At 56.5% G+C, this 16911-nt stretch overlaps 1 protein-coding gene across 1 annotated transcript in view; it reads right to left on the bottom strand.

Moving 5' to 3' along the window:
• Positions 1 to 16911, bottom strand: part of RBM19 (RNA binding motif protein 19) — a 121355-nt gene that overhangs the window by 22323 nt on the left and 82121 nt on the right. Inside the window, exon 22 of the mRNA XM_027956555.2 lies at positions 13033 to 13138. Within this exon, the coding sequence (XP_027812356.1) occupies positions 13033 to 13138 (106 nt within the window). The remainder of the gene's footprint in view (positions 1 to 13032; positions 13139 to 16911) is intronic.

Genomic DNA, 16911 nt, shown 5'->3' with positions numbered 1-16911 from the left:
GGAGGCAGCATGTACCCAGAAGTGATCTGGACAGGAACCAAGCCTTCTCTAACCTCATCTGTACTGTGATGGTTACAGGTTGGATTGGGTCCCCGTCGCAAAGAAGATATATGGAAATCCTAACCCTGACAGGGGCGGCCCTACTCCCTCCACACCCCAGCAGGTTGTGACTTTATTTGCAGAGAGGGTCTTTGCGGCTGCAGTTAAATTAAGACAAGGACATGGTGGAGCAGGGCGGGCCCCTGATCCAGTGTGACTGGCATTCTTACAAGAGATGGCCACGAGAAGACACAGACAGGGTAAATGCCCGTGAGGACTGAGGTTGGAGTGATGTCCACAAGCCAAGGAACGCTGGCTGTCACCCAGAAGCTAGGAGAGGCCGTGGAACAGAGATTTCCTGAGAAGAAACCAACACTTCTGCACCTTGATCTTGGATTTCTGGCCGTGACACTAAGGGCTTCCCAGGTGGCACTAGCGATCAAGAACCTTCCTGCCAATGTAGGAGACATAAAAGATGCGGGTTCCATCTTTGAGTCGGGAAGATCCCTGGAGGAGGGCACCGCAATCCACTCCACTATTTGTGCCTGGGGAATCCCATGGACAGAGAAGCCTGGTGGGCTATACAGTCCATGGAGTCGCAAAGACTTGGACATGACTGAAGCAACTTAGCAAGCACCCACCGTGAGAGAAGACATTTCTGCTGTTTTAAGCCATGGCAGCCTAGGAAGACAAGCGTGACCCTGGGTAAGACAACTGCCCCACTATGAGCCTCAGTTTCCTTACCTGTGAAATGGGGTTACTTGTGCAACTTACACAGTATGAGCCCCGAGGGTGGCATAGGGTAGGTATTTGATAGACAGCTGCATCTGAAAAGCACCTGGGTGGGACAGGTTATCTCTTAAAGATTAAATGTGGGTGGGGCCAAATCAAAGAAATGCCTCTGTTCTTCTCTGTGCTTTTCTGAGCGGGGACAGGTGCGGGAAACTTTCTTTCCCTTTTTTTTCAAAACGTTAATTTAAAAACTCTTTCTGACTGCCAGCCGAGCCTCTGCATTTTTTTTCCCACACAGATATAAAAATGCATCTGGACTCCGAGCCGAAATGGCCCATTCAGAGCTTTAAAACACACGCGTTCTCAGCTGGCAAGGCAGAGAAACAGCCTGACTGGGGGAGCTGGGGTTTTAAGAGAGGGGAGAGAAATTGGTTGGGAGTCTGGCATGGTGGGTACTCCATTCTGGTGCCAGCGTCCCTGAGGAGCGGTGGTCTCGTGGATACAGTCGGGTGCGGGTGGCCAAACGGCGGCCTCTGGGAGGGGTTATTAAGTCAGAGTCCGAAGAAGTGATAATGGAGCCTGGAAGGAGGGTCCAGGCGTGATGCTCCAACCCCAGCCTCTCTCTGGCTCCAGTCATCACATCTGTGTTTCTTTCTTACCCGCTCTCCATTCCAGTGCCGCACAAAGCCTGGAGCAGTCTCTGCTCACTGTGGTGGTGGTAAAGTCGATAAGTCGTGTCTGACTCTTTGCGACCCCATGGATCGACCACCAGGCTCACCCCAGCAGCCCACCAGGCTCCTCTGTCCATGGGATTCTCCAGGCAAGCACACTGGAGTGGGTTGCCATTTTCTCCTCCAGTGGATCCTCCCAACCCAGGGACTGAACCTGTGTCTCCTGCATTACAGGCAGATTCTTTACGGCTGAGCCACCAGGAAAGCCCTGTTCATTGTGGGAATTGCCAAAAATTCTGTCTCCTGGCCTCCCATCACCCCTTTCAAATTTTCATCCCTTCTCTTTGGAAGGGCTTTTCACTCTAAGACATGAGGATGCATGGCAGTTAAGTCTGGGGTCTTGGATCTGGGCTGTGTCTGTGTGTTAGTTGCTCAGTCATGTCTGACTCCCATGACCCCATGAACTCCATGGGATTCTCCAGGCAAGACTACTGGAGTGGGTAGCCATTCCCTTCTCCAGTGGATCTTTCCGAACCAGGGATCGAACACGAGTCTACTGCATTGCAGGCAGATTCTTTACAGTCTAAGCCTACTTATGGTTCAAATTCCTGCTTCATCACTTGTAAGTTGTGTGATCTTGGCCAAGCTGCTTAACCTCTCTGAGCTTCAGATTCCCCATGTGTAAGTCTAGAGGTAGAAGAGAAGAATGGTTGCGCAGATTCAATGAACTATTAAGTCTAACACCGCACTGCCTGACACATGCTAATTCTCACTAAAGGCTGGCTGTTGTTATTATTATGACATGTGTCCCCGACTTCCCATTGCCACGCTGAAGAGCAGGAACAATAGTAAGTAGGCTATGAAAGCTCTTTTGTATTTGAGGTTAGAGCACAATATGTGAATCTCTAAAAATAGCAGAACTACCCTTCCTGGTTCTAATCCCCTCAGGTGAGTAGGAAATCAGGCTGTGTTTCCAGCCCCACTGCCTTGCTGGTTGGAATGTGGTGGCCTCAAACTGTCCCAGGCAGGAAGGACAGTGATTCCTGGCTAGAACTGGCCTTGGATAATCCTGAGTAATTTGGGCTTCCTTAAAAGAGCCCGGGGACTTCCCTGGTGGTCCAGTGGTTAAGATTTCACCTTCTACTGTAGGGGGTGCAATTCCTGGTCAGGGGGCTAAGATCCCACATGCCTTGGAGCCAGCAAAAAAAACCACCAAAACATAAAACAGAAACTATATTGTTAACAAATTCAGTAAGGACTTACAAAAAGAAATGGTTTAGACTTTCCTGGTGGTCCACTGGTTAAGAATCTGCCGGCTAATGCAAGGCACATGGGTTTGATCCCTGGCCCGGGACATCCCACGTGCTGTGGAGCAACTAAGCTCGTGCGCCACAACTACTGAGCCTGTGCTTTAGAGCCTGGCAGCCGAAACTCCTGAGCCCGCGAGCCTAGAGCCTGTGTTCCACAAGAAAAGCCGCTGTAATGAGAAACTTGTGCACGACGAAGAGGAGCCCCCACTCGCTGCAACTAGAGAAAGTCCGCACACAGCAAGGAAGACCCAGGGCAGCCAGAAATAACTGATTAATTTAAAAAGAACGATCTGCTTAAAAAAAAAAAAGAGCCCAGAGGAGTCTGTTATATATTTGAGCCAGGGGAATGGTGAGGGGGAGACCCAGCCCCAGACCTTCGAGCTTTTGGACCAGTGCAGGGGAAGGTTCCAGGCACAGCTCCAGCCTCTCTGGACTGCTGTCTGATAGCAGCTTCCTCCCAACCCACACCACCTTCTCCTCAGAGAAAAGCCTCCCAGACCTCAGCTCCAGGCTTGGCGTGCCCATGGGGCCTCAGTCATGGCAGGCTGCCCAGGGCTCTGTGCAGGGCTGGGTGTTCCAACGGAGGAGGAAGTGGAAAGTCAGCTGTTCCCAGCTCCCTGCTTCTCGCCAAATCCTGCTTCTGGTGCCCGTGTTCTTCCCTTGCCATCCAAGGGGCTGCAAACCCAGGATTACAGATCTGCTGGGCTCCAGAGAACTCTAAGCACATAACCTCAGCCTACTCATGAGGAGACAGGTCATGCTCCCATTTCAAGGAGAGGAAAACTGAGGCCAAAACTTGTAGGCACGTCAAGGCCCTTCTCAGGCTTCCCTGGTAGCTCAGCTGGTAAAGAATCTGCCTGCAGCGCAGGAGACCCTGGTTCGATTCCTGGGTCAGGAAATTCCCCTGGAGAAGGAATGGGCTGCCCACTCCAGTATCCTTGGGCCCCCTGGTGGCTCAGACTGTAAACGGGGACCTGGGTGCGATCCCTGGGTCGGGAAGATCCCCTGAAGGAGGGCGCAGCAACCCACTCCAGTACTCTGGCCCGGAGAATCCCCACAGACAGGGGATCCTGGTGGGCTACGGTCCGTGGACTGCAGAGTCGAACACGACTGAGCGACTAAGCACAGCACAGCGCGAGGTCCTTCTTACTTATCCCTTTCTGCCTCTACGGGTTCCATCCCTGGGCCTTCACAACATTCTCCTCAGCCTCGGAAGGGCTCCCCTCCAGAGCCGACTTGCTGGTGGCCCCCTGCTCCCCTCCTACAGACTCTAGCACCCCCCATGCTGTGCCCTGCGCCCCCAGCTGTCTTCCAGCATCTGCTTGTGCACTGGGCTCCCCAGCTTGACCTGGACTTCCAAGGGAGGTCTCTATCCTTGCTATCCCTGGCACACTGCTCGGGGCAACACATGCTCAGTAGGTACAGAGCAAGCCTTGGAGTCTTCTCCACCGAGGATCTTGAAAACATCTCCAGACCAGAAGGGACACTGAGATTGGTCCTGGCTGGCCAAAGCCTGAAGGTGCAGAACAGAACTCTGAGGACGCAGTGGCTTGGCAAAGAGGAGGAGGCCCCGGAAGACGAGACACCCAGCCCTAACTGGGCCACTTCGGGGCTACTTCCTGTCACGGTCCCACATGCCTGTGCTGGTTATTTCTGCTCTTCCTCTGCAACCCCCTCTCCGGGGTGACTCTCCTGTGGGGGATAACCAGGGCTCATGGGCCCTGGGTTCGATTTAGGACAAGCATATGGGAGGCTGGAGGGAGGGGTCGGAGAGGTCGGGGGACTTTCTCCCTTGCTCCCTCTGCCAAGGACGACAGCTCCTGCTGGTGGCTCCCCCTTGACAGCTCAAGCCCTCATCTGTCCCTTTAAGGTCCCTTAGCTTGAGGTGGCGGCAGCTCCCACTGTCACTGGCCCGGGGCGGGGCGGGGGGGGTGGTGGTGGACTGCATGGTCCCTGGCGAGCCCGAGCCCTTCCTACCCCTCCACGAATCTCTCTTCCCTGGAACCATCTGGGGTTGGGTTATGTTTGCTGACGCAGATGGCTGCCTGAAGTCCCTCTGCCTTGATCCGGGCAGATGGACGGCCCGCTTCAGACAGCAGGTCTCAGGCCTGGGTCCGGAGCTGTCCCCATCACCCGGCTCTCTACCCTGGCTGTCCCAGAAGCACGCCTCTTTCACCTCCTCTGACCTAAGCCACCAACTGCGGGCCCCGAGAGCCCTGGCCTCCAGCGCCGGCTAGGAGGTCTTTCCTCGGCTCTCCCTGGAGATAGGCCTCTGCCTCCTGGCAACAAAGGCCCATTCGATGCCCTTGGCAGGACTCCCGTCTCAGGGACCCAGGCCAGGCCTCCTGTCCCGAGAAGACCAGGGCATCTCTCGGCCCCTCTGCTGTCTCCTGCCGAGAGGGAGGGCAGCATCTCTCAGCACATGCCAGATCCACCTGAACATGGATGCCGCCAACCTGTCCCAAACCATCTGTGCCCCCGATGCCTAGAGGAAGCACGGCCCGTGCCAGCCAAGAACAACCACGTGAGCTCGGAGTGCCGGCCCCGCTGGGACCGCAGCTCCTTCTCGGCCGAGGGCGTCAGACACCAGGGGCCGGCGACTCCCGGGAGGAGGGGCCGCCACCCTGGAACGTTCGGTATTGTCTTCTTTTGGACCGAGCTCCCGAGGGACACATCATTTCTGTCCCTGGACCAACACTATCGGACTCCTATAAGCGAGCTCTTGGCAAATCTTCCAGCTGCTTCTGGCTTCCACAGGGGAGGAGCTGGCCCCCTGAATAAGTGGGGTTCTTTGCACAACACTGGTGACTCCGACTGGGGGACCCCACTTAACACCTAGGGCCATTCCGAGTTCTGACATTGTGGAGCTGAGGGCAGTTTTCTAAGGAACGCTCAGGGACCCATTTTCTAGGCTGTTGTGCCTAAATCTTTCAGATGATTAGATGTCTCTATCTTGTATCCATCCATCTACACAGCTCAACTCTACTCAGCATCACTAGAGGACCTACTAAGAGCCCAAATGAAGGGACGGAACCAGGGAACAGGAAGGTGACACACGACCTCTGACCTCAGACACGGAGAATAGAGCCACTAGAGAAAGAGGCCCCCCCAGGGAGCCGAGGGCCCAGAGTGACCAGGCAGTGGGGCGGCGGGGTCTGGCGATGGCCCTGGGCTTCACAGTGGCACAGAAAGCTTGGTCTTGGTGCTTTCTTGCCTTTGATCTGACGAGAAACTTCTCGGTGTTCACTTTCTCGATTACAAAGTGGTGGAGCTTCAGGCTTCCTGAGGCCGAGAGTACATGACTAGGCATTTAATCCAGCGCCTGGCACACACTCAGGGCCTGTGCTTGCCCGGACCTGTGATTCTGCCCTTCGTAGTTCAGTTTCATCGTTGCTTTTTTGGGCTGTGCCACAACGCCTTGTAGGACCTTAGTTCCCCGACCAGGGACTGAACCCTGGGCCCTCGGCAGCAAAAGCCTGAAGTCCTAAGCACAGAATTGCTAGGGAATTCCTGGTAATCTGATTTTAAGATGATGATGACTTTGTGCTGCTGGGAGGGAGAAAGGCCGTTCAGCTCAGCTGGGCTGGCTACCGTTCCTTGGGAACTGGTCTAGATCGCTGAGTAAATCTGAGATGAGGACATCAGAACCCGAGCCCTTCTCAGAGCGGTGGAGCCCCGTGGCCTCCACTCTGACCCCAGGGTGTTGGGGCAGCTTCAGGACATACGGAGGGACAGAGGGGCACGGGCAGCACGCGGGGATGCTTCGGACCACTCACGCCCGGTGGCGATGGATGCACATCTGCTTGTTGTAGGAGGGTGGCTTGTCCTGATCCCGGGTTCTCAGCCCATAGATGTGCTGGCTGAGTCCAAATCCTTGCTCTCAAGTGCAAGGCTCAGGATTCAAAGGTGTTTTCTTTTAGTCCTGGGCCCTGATGATAGGAACTAGGCAAAACATGCAACTAAAGCACAAGCATGAGGACTTCCCTGATGGTCCGGAGGTTACGAGTCCACCTGCCAATGCAGGAGACACGGGGCGATTCCTGGTCCAGGAAGACCCCAGATGCTGTGGGGCAACCAAGCCTGAATGCCACAACTGCTGACGCTCACGCACCTAGAGCCGGTGCTCCACAACAAGAGACAAGAGAAGCCACAACTGTGAGAAGCTCTCGAACCACAACTAGAGAGTAGCCCCCGCTCGACACAACTAGAGAAAAGCCCACACAGCGATGAAGACTCAGTACAGTCAAAACTAAGAATAAATAACCCCCCCCAGACACGAATGCACACACTTAACACACATGCTTCAAGAGACCAGTGGGGACAGCACCCTAATTCCTGGATTTGTGTCCAGTTAAGGAAACAAAGGCAACTGACACCCAGTCTCCAAAGTGCAGCGAAACCACCTCACAGGGGGCCCAGAGCACACCACTGCCTCTCTTTATCTGGTGCCCTCTGTCGAAGCCTATGGCAATCTCTTGGCACGCATCCTTCCACTTAACCTTCACAGCTGTCTCAAGCGGTAGTACTATTATTTCTTGTTGGGGGATGAGTAACCTGGGGTGCGAGGACATAAAACCCCTTGCGCACATTCACACAGATGGAAGGAGGCAGCTCTGATTCCACATGCCACGCTGCTAACCACCATGCCACCCTGCCTTTCTAGAACATGGGCCGCCCGGGGGAGGACACAGCCTGGATTCCTCATTCCCAAGGGGCCGTGTTCCCTTCAGTCCCTGGCTGCACTCCCTGGGGGCCATGGAGCAGGCTGTACTCTCTGCAGTCCTTGCACTCAGATAAGCAAATGTGTGCAGACCGCACACCATCACTAGCCTGGTGGCAATCACTGTTGATGGGGCTTGCACCACGGCCAGGCACCCAGCGAGGAGGCGGCTGTCTCCGCCTTGAGAAGCTCTGTCTGGCTTGCTCGCCATCACCTCTTCCCACCACTGGTCTTGTTTTGGTGGAATTTGCAAGGCGAAGTCCATAGGTGCGGAGAGGCCCGGTGGGACTCCCCCTACGAGACGCTCAGCATCACCCCAACTGCAGTGGGCCTGAGGCCGTGTGCCCACGTCACCCCTCCCTGCCCTCCCCCACCGCTGGCAGCGTGCGAAAAGTGAGAAGTGGGAAAGGAGACGTCAACTGGCGACCCCCCAATTAAAGCTGCGGCTGTTTACCAGTGAGAAGAACACTGCCTGCCAACCCGCCCGCCATCCCATCTCCCTACTGCCGGCTCCCCCCAAGTGTTTATTTAAGCCAACACATTGCTCTGCTAATTGGATAACATTCCATGTGAAAATAGACCTTTTAAAACAACAGCAGCGATGGCAAATAAAAACAGCTGCAACTGCAAAAGTACAAAGGCTCGGTGGGCTCAGAGAAGGGAGAAATTAAAGGCGCATGCATGGGGAGGAAAAGAGAAAAAAAAAGAATGTTCTGGTTGCTGAGCCTCAAGTCTGTTCTTCTTCTCAGTGACTGACCGGCGGTCCAGGTAAAGACGGAGAAGGTGGCAGCTTCTACATGGAATCCCAATGGCTACTGGTGGCCTCTTGGCCAATGGGCTGGGGACACAGCTGGTCTGGAATCCCAGGTCGCCCGTCCAGGTAGAAAGCTGCCTCCTCCAAGGCTTGCGAGGGCTGGATGGAGACTGGGGCTGTGGAGGCCGCTAAAGGGATGCCCGCTACTTCTCTGGGGCCCCTGGAGGAGCTGATTCCATCCTGGGCCTGTTCCCAAGAGACGATTTAAGGCCCAGCCTTTTGGCCTTCCTCCAAAATGTCTACTTGGTGAGTCCTTTTCTTTAGGGGGGTTGGGGCTGGTTGGGGGTTTGGGGCAGAGGGGCTGGGCACACCATCTGGTTGCAGCCAACACTCGCTGTAAGTGAATATGTGAATGAAGGGAGGAAGTGCTAACACGTGGGTTTTGGAATCAAATGGACATGTGGGGCTTCTCAGCTCTGGCCAAGTGGCCCCATCCCTTTGAACCTTAGTTTTTCCATCTGTCAAATGGCTTCCTTAAGCCTATGCATGCAAACGCCCAGATGGGCTTTTAGAAGTGGATGTGCTTTTTAAATCGGTGCCAAGGGGCTCCCCTTCCAGAAACATCATCAGGGCCCAGAGACCTGTGTGAGCCTGAGACACTACAAATACCCCTACATGAAAGGGAAGACCCAGGCCACGGGAGAAGACCACTGAACTTGGGACTTCCCGTCTGCTCTCACCAACCTTCATCCCTGCTTCTTTCCAGCACGTGGGGGAAGGTTCTTTGAGACAGGCAGGCTCACTGCACCTGGAGGCTCAGATAATAAGCAGTCCCCAGAGGGGCTGACATTTATGCCTGGGGCATCAGGGGCTGGTGAAATGCCCTAGGTTTGGGAGAACCTGCCAGTTTCGGGAGCCTGTGATAGGGGCTGACGGCCAGGTCCCACCCCCAGTTTAGCATCTCAGCGAGAGCCAGGTCCCGGCTTCCCACGGCCCTCTACGCACAGAGCTTAGCCGGTGCTCGGAGAAACCGGGGAGCGAGTTAATGCAAACCCCTCCCGCATTCCGGGGTTGCTGCAGGTTGGGATGAGACAATGCGTGTGCCACGTACGTGTCACACACAGAGCCTTCCCGGCCGTCGCTAGAGCCTCTGACTATTGTCCTCAGTTGCCTGGTTACCCTGAGCTCTCCGTGGAGCCTCATGCTAGCATTCTCTTTCCTGTTTGGGGGTGTGTGCTTGACCCTGGGAGTGAGGGGCAGACAGATGATGGAGTTCCCCAGGATATGCTGGGTTGGAACACGGGGTCATGGAGCAAGGTCAGAAGACTGAGAATCCCTGGGTGTGGGGAGGACGCAGATGGCTGGTGCTTGGGGCCCAAAGAGAGACCTGGGTGCTGGGGGCATACCTCTGGGGACTGACTGGGGAGCCTAACTCTCTCCTCTGCCAGCTGGTGAAGTGGACCAGCTGGTGCCAGGGAGGAGCCCTGTGCCCAGAGTCACACACTTGGGCTCACAGCCCTCATCTCCTCACTGCTCTCCGGACCCAAGGTGCTGCGATCGGCCTTTACTTCCTCCCCGCCTCTGCCCCTCGTAGGAGTCCCCCTCCCCCTTTTCCTCCTCTTTGCCTTTTCTCCTGTCTGAGGGCTTCTTGGGGTCCCTGTCGGAGGCTTACACCTCCAGGTTCAGTCACTGCTGATGCCAAGACAGTGCCTGACTGCTCACCTTCACGTGGGAGAGAAAAACGGGGATGAAATGAAGCCCTTGGTGAGGGAGCCGAATGGCCAGGGGTCAGTCAAGACCTGGAAAGGGTTTCTAAAGCAGGTCTTCAAAGGGAGAACCGCTGGGGTCGGGAGGGTGCTTGCCCTGAGAAATGGGGGAGGGGGAGAGGTCCCGGGAGGCCCCTCTGCCAGCCCTGGGATTCCCATGAGTGCTGTCTTTGGAGAAGGAAAAAAAAGGATCTCTGGGGTTTTCTAACTCAATGTCTCCTTCCAGCGTTGCTTTCCCTCTTCAAACTCACGCCCACCCTTGAGCTAACCAGGTATTTACAATATTCAGAATCCTATTCACCGACAGGCAGCACGCACAGCGCTATGGGTCAGTGGAGAGCGCTAAATGTTCCACTCGGGAGACAATAAAGTTCTTCAGACAGACGGGGAGAAAGAGAGGGAGAAGGCACGGCGCCTTCTCCGGGAAGCAAAAAGAGCAAAGGGATCTTTGCAGGAGAGGTGCGCTCCTGGCGGGTTCAGACTTTACGGGAGACCAGCTTGCTCCTCGGCGGCACAAAGGGCCTGAGAGACGGGGACGTTGGGGATGGACAGCTCAGGAGCCCGGCTGCCGCCTGTGTGAGGTGAGGGGCAGTGAGAGCCAATCCCGGAGGGGTGTGGGGTTGCATCCTCGCTGTCCTCAGCTGCCCTTTCTCCTCCTGGAGCCCAGGATGGAAGGGAGAGAAGGGATGGGGGCGGGGGTGCGGGGGGGGAGGAGGAGCCACCTCCATGAATCGGCAGAGGGCTGTGCTGGGCTTGGCAGAGAACATTTGCAGCCTGGCCTCCAGTGCGAGGCGCTGGCACTGCCCTGCCCACCTGCGGACCCCCGCCTCCCTGCCCCGTTCTAATGATCCCAGGGAACAAAGCAATACTGACTGTGTCCTGGGGACGGGGGGCACGTGGAATTTCAAGGCTGGGAGCTCACGTCTGGTCCCACCCTTTGGGCCCTGAGAGCCACGTTATTTCTGCCGTCAAGCTCTGGGGAGAGGCCTCAGCTTCCAGCTGGAGGAGTGCTGACAACTTTTCTCTTTGCTCCTTCTATGCCTTTTTCTCAAATCATCACCACCACCACCCTCACCATCCTCCTCCTCACTGCAGTTAACACACAGAGCTCACAGAAGCCAAATCCCACTCTGAGACTATCACTTCATCCAAACCTCAGGACAACAGGATGAGGGAAGTCCCGTTCTTGTTTTATACGGGGGGTAACTGAGGCATGTAGGACCCCCCCTCAAGGTCATACTGCAGGTAAGTGCTAGGATCCTGGCTGTAGAGTCTGTGCCCTGACGGCCAGCCCTACTGTGCTGTGTCATGCTAAGTAGCTTTAGCCGTGTCCAACTCTTTGCGACCGCATGGACTGTAGCTCACCAGGATCCTCTGTCTATGGAATTCTCCAGGCAAGGAGACTAGAGTGGGTTACCATGCCCTCCTCCAGGGCATCTTCCTGATCCAGGAACTGAAACTGTATCTCTTGCCTCTCCTACATTGGCAGGCAGATTCTTTACCACTGAGCAACCTGGGAAACCCAACTGTCCCTGAATAAAAGATGTGATTCAGGGACCAGGAGTGAAGCCCCTTCATTTCTCCTCTGGTCACAGTCTCCCTACAAAGAGCAGATGACGGCAGTTCTACACAAACACGGAAGCTCAGGGCTTGACGGACGCAGTGGAGAAGCACTACTTTGCAGGCCTCTCCTCTCCTGTCCGCGGATGGAGAGCTGGTGGTCCTGAAGGCACCTGGGCTGGCATGAATGAGCACCGTGTGCCAGGATCGTGTCACCATCTGCCTTCACTCTGTGACCATGGGACCTGTCATCGCCCCGTTTTTTACAGACGAGGAGACTGAGGAACAGGGCAGAGCTGGGAAAGCAGAGTGGCCAGCCGTCAGGAGCTGTGCTCTGGACATGCTGTTCCCAGCTTCCTGCCCAGCCAGCGTGGGGCCCCCCCACAGGTGCACCCCTTATGGTGAGTGTCAAGGCCGTGCATGGGCCGGCTGCAAGCAGGGGGTGCGGTCTCTCCTGCACGAGGACCGGAGGCAAGGGAAGGGCTGCCAGGTGAGAAGAAAGAGGAGCAGATGTCTGGACAAACATGGCCACGTGTCAACAAAGCAGGCACTTGAGTTCAAGACGCTGAGAGACAAAGGTGGCTGGCTGGCAGGCTTGCTGGGGTCCCAGGGCACCCTCTCTGCCTTGCATGTTTCCCAGGGCCCACAAAGGCCGCAGCTGTGTCCCTGAGCTGCCACCTCCAGCTCCACCCCTGCAGCAGGCCAATGGGTGTGCTCCCAACCAACACCCTGCTTCTCCGAAGATGGCTTGTCGCAGGCAGGGCGCGTGCCAGCCCTCAGTGTGAGCTGCCCCCTGCTGCATTGAGCCCTCAAGGGAAGACAGGCCGGGGTGGGGGCGGGCGGGCTGTGGCACGGCTCACAGAGTGAGCCCACGGTGACAGCGCCACGGCCCAGCGACCACGGACACAGCTGAATGAACCCTGGGTCACATAGCCTCTGCCCTCTCTGCTGCTGGGGAGAGAGGATGAGGACTCAGGACCCCCGTGCACCAAGCCCCAAACCCAGAGAGGCCGCCTTGCTTCAAAAATAAAAGCTCTCTCCAAGTAGCTCTGCACCCGTGCTTACACATAGCAGCGCCTGCCTGGCCTGACCTGAAACCAGCACAAAACAGAAGCCCCAGGCACCAGTGGGAAGAAGTGGGCATAGAGGTGACCCCAGGGGTTCCCACTGGGCTGTCTGGTGGCCTCTTCACTGAGTACCACCCACCGGCTCCCCTCCACACTCTCCACACTGTCTCCCATGCTTGCTGTCTGACCTGCAGTAGCCGGGACCCTGAACTTCCCCTTCCTCCAACACAAAACCCAGGGTCTTCTCTTCCAAGGACATCATACAAATTAGCAGGATTGTGGGGAGGAGGGGAGAGGAAACCCACATCGGCGGGGGGTGGGTAGGGGCACCCACATCTGTTAAGAGGCCTTGTTGCTTCTTTGGCAAAATGGCCCAGAAAGGAGAAGCTGGGTGGGAGGGACCCTGGTCTCACCTTCGCGTCCTGCTTGGTGAGGAAGTCGACGAAGCCGAAGCCTCTGTGCGTGCCGGTCCCGGTCACCTTCTTTGGCAAGCGGACGGTCTTCAGCTCCCCAAAGGTGCTGGAACAAAAACATTCGAGTTTCAGAACTGCCTGCACTGGAGCCGGGTCAGGGGCAGACATGAGGGGGGGCCAGGACCGATCCCCACTCGCTGATCCTTGCCAGCCAGAAGAGTGGGGTGCTTACAGACCACACACGTGTGCACAGACAGGTGTGCACACACTCGGGTCAGTGCCAGCTCCCCGCTGGCCAGCATGTGCCCCGGCGGGGGCGCGTGGGTGGCCTCCTCCCTTCAGGCCTTGGTCACCATGCCGGCAGCGGGGACGACTTGGCTGATGGAGACTTTTCCCTTTCTTTCTAATGGGTGGACACACTCATCCTCCCTTTGCCCCTGGGGAGTTGGAGGGCAGGGGTAAATGTTCAGCAAGTGGGGGGCCGGGGATCCAGCCTCCTGCACATCTGACCAGCCAGGGCTTGCTCATGTGTGCGCGCCGGGGGCCCCCGGACTCGGGGTCAGCACAGTCTCCTGACCTGAAATCGGCTCCACAGCCGCACTGTGTACGCAGGATGAGTCCCTGATCCCAGACACGAGACCTGAAATGCTTCTTCAGTGCTTGGCGCTTGAATGACACACAGCCACACCCTCTGAACTCCACTTCTCCCACCTGCCTCTGAGTTTTGATATGTGCTAAGTGAAGTCAGGCCAAGTGCTGGAGGAGAAAATGGCTCACCCCCCCCGCCCCTTCCCAACAGGGATCAGACAGGTAAACACAGTCCCTGGCCATCCCCCCAGCCCCTCCCCTCCTTTCCACCCCCTGCCCCAAAAGAATAACTTTGAGAAATCCCGGGACAAAAGGATGGGGCCTCCCTTGCTTTTACCCCGTCTCACTCCCCCCGCCCCCACCCCATCCTCAGGTCCGTTTATCAAACATATACAGACAAGATTGCTGCCGATAAATATTTAATGTGTGCGGCATCTGAAGAGAGGTATTATTTTATTTGAAAATCTACACACACTTGCAGGTGCCAGGGCATACGCGCCTACCCACAACGGTCTAGGACGCCTCAGGGCCAGAGACCGATTGGGCGAAAAAAACACAGTAAAGGCCGTAAGCTCTCGTGAAATGATCTAAGCTAAATCCGAGGAGTTAACCCGCGGGCCTGCCAGCATGACCAGGCATCGGCCAGCCCAATTTCTGGAGGCAGGATGGTGTGTAAATGCGGCATTATGAGGCCTCAAAATGAATCTGCACGTCTCCCTGGCGCGCGCCCGGCCACTTCGCTCCCCCTCCTGGCCTCTCTCTGAGCAGGGGGTGGGGGTGCTGCTGCTGGTGAGGAGGCTGGCCTGCCGGAAGGGGAGGGGCTGGGGGGCACCCTGTCAGTCTTCCCAACACCCCCCACACCCCCACCCTTAGTTGGGGCTCATGGCCGACTTGGAAGGGCCCAGGGGCTGGGCAGGTGGGGACGAGCAGGACGGTGAGGTGGGAGAGCACCCAGCGGAGCCCAGTCCACAAACCCTGCTTTATTCTGCCACCTAAAGGCCGACGCGCCCCACAACAGACACGCTGCCTCTTTCTCCAGCGAAGCCCTAGCGCCTCCTCCAGGGCTGGCCTTGGACACGGAAGGCAGGGGATACGCACACTTTCTGGTAGGCCCCTTCTGGTAAATATAAGCAGCCCTTTGGCCCCAAGTTCTTCAGAAAGCCACGGGGGCTGCAGGGGCAGGAGCACCGGATGGATCCACACCTGGTCTGAGAAGGCTCTTGGCGCAGGGGGGCCTTGGCAAGCACCCATCTGTGTCCAGGCCATGCTGGGCGTTGGACAGACACAACCTATGGGTGTGCTGGTCTCTCCGCCCGGCCCTCCACTCCTGCCCCAGCTTCCAGGCTCTTTTAGGCTTTGACTTAAGGCAACAGCCTTGGCTGATCTGCTTGGGGTTCGAGGGCCCACTGTGTTTCAGGGTGCTGCCATGCGGACACCCGAGTAATCCTCTGCTTCCCTCTGAGGCTGGAACCCAGCTCTGCAAGAGCAGAAACCACATCTTTCTATCTTGCTCATCACTGGATCTGTGGCTAGGCACCCTGGGCCTGGCTCAGCGTAGATGTCTGAAGGTAGTTTTGGAATGAAGAAACAGTACCCCTGGTGGAAGGGGGACATGACCACTAGGGACATCACACCCAAACCTGGAGGGTGGAGGAACCAGGCCACGGGGTACACACACCAATAGCACAAACATTCATTATCATTGGTCTCACCATGCCCATTTTACAGATGAGGAAACTGAGGTTCAGGGAGGCAAGTGCTTCTTGCGAGTAGGCAGCAGGGCTGGAGAGTGAGCCGGGGACTGCCCAGTGTTTCACCTCCTTCAGTTATCTGGAGGGGACCACTTTCAGGAGCGGGGACTTTCTGTCCCTGGGGTGTGGTCCTACCTGGCGTGAAGCAGGAAAGCTAAGTGTAGGAGGGGGCAAGGATTGCCCCGTGTAGGCTCTGAGGGGTCCAGTGACTTGCCTGAGATCGCAGTGAGGGCGGCTGACTGAGTTCCAGTTCCTTCCACCTCTGTACTGTGTGCAACCCCCCTGCGTCTGCCCACAGGGGCTCCAACCTCCTGTGCCTGGCTCCTTTCAGGGGCGCTCACACGTGCGCACGTGTGTGTGTGTGTGCGTGCCCGTGCACGAGAGACAGACAGAGGGAGAGACTGGTGAGGTTAATTCCTCCCTCTCCGCAGAGCACTGCAAGCTGTGGACGCCCTATGCATGGTAAGCAGCTGAGGGTCCGGAGAAAGGCGAGGAAAATAATTAAAAGGTGGAGAATAAAGCTGATGGAGAGAAGCTGAAGGAGCCATGCTCACATGGCCTGGAGAAGTGGGATATGAGAGCTCGGCTGGGAAAGCCTGGATGGAAGGGCAGCCTCAATCCATAAGGGATGAGGGCAGGGACCAGGGAGTTGGGGTCCTGTCCCAGAGAGACGGTGGGCTGATGGGGAGGTCACAGCCCGTTTGGGCTGTCCAGACAGACATCTGCATGGCCAAGGAAATGCTGTCCCAGGACCTGAGGAGCTTAAAAAACAAAACCAAAACTATTCTTTGGGGCGGGGGGGGGGGGGAGCTTCTGCAGTGGTTCAGATGGTAAAGAATGTGCCTGCAATGCAGGAGACATAGGTTTGATCCCTGGGCCATCAAGATCCTCTGGAGGAGGATATGGCCCTGCACTCCAGTATTCTTGCCCAGAGAACCCCATGGGCGGAGGAGCCTGGTGCTCTACAGTCCATGGGGTCGTAAAAGACTCAGACCTGACTGAGAGACTGAACCCCAGCATCCTTTGGAGGACTGGGAAGGGGCGATGGTGGGCCCGTCTGTTCCTTCCTTCTGAGAATGTGACGAGAGAGGGCGGGCTTCTGAAACAGCTGGAAGATTAGGCTTAGATCTTAGAACCGCTACCTGTGAAGCCCCAGAATGAATGGCTGGAGTGTCAAGACACTGTCATTGTGGCTGTCACCCCAGCGACCAACAGAGTGCCTGTGACGTGCTAGGGCTTTTAAACATACCGTTTCCAGGTACAACAACTGTGGGTTAAGGGTCGCTGCCTCCTGTTTTTACAGATGAGAAAATTTAAAGCGCCCAAGAGGCCAAGTGGCCCGCCTAAGCCCCACGGCCCGGGACGCGAAACCCAAGCCAGCTTTTGCTCCTGGTGGAGAAAGGCTGCTGGGGACGTGGATGGCTTCGGTTGAAACTACTGTGTGGGAGAAAATAAAGCCGACACTAATGATCTCAGAGAGATACTGAAAGGGAATTAAAATAGAAAAAGAAAAAAGGTTGGTGTGGTGGGATGCGGGGTG

The sequence above is a fragment of the Ovis aries genome, chromosome 17 (assembly GCF_016772045.2).
Source record: "Ovis aries strain OAR_USU_Benz2616 breed Rambouillet chromosome 17, ARS-UI_Ramb_v3.0, whole genome shotgun sequence".
Lineage (NCBI taxonomy): Eukaryota > Metazoa > Chordata > Mammalia > Artiodactyla > Bovidae > Ovis > Ovis aries.
The sequence above is the reverse complement of the archived record's forward strand: the minus strand, read 5'-3'. Positions and strand labels throughout refer to the sequence as shown.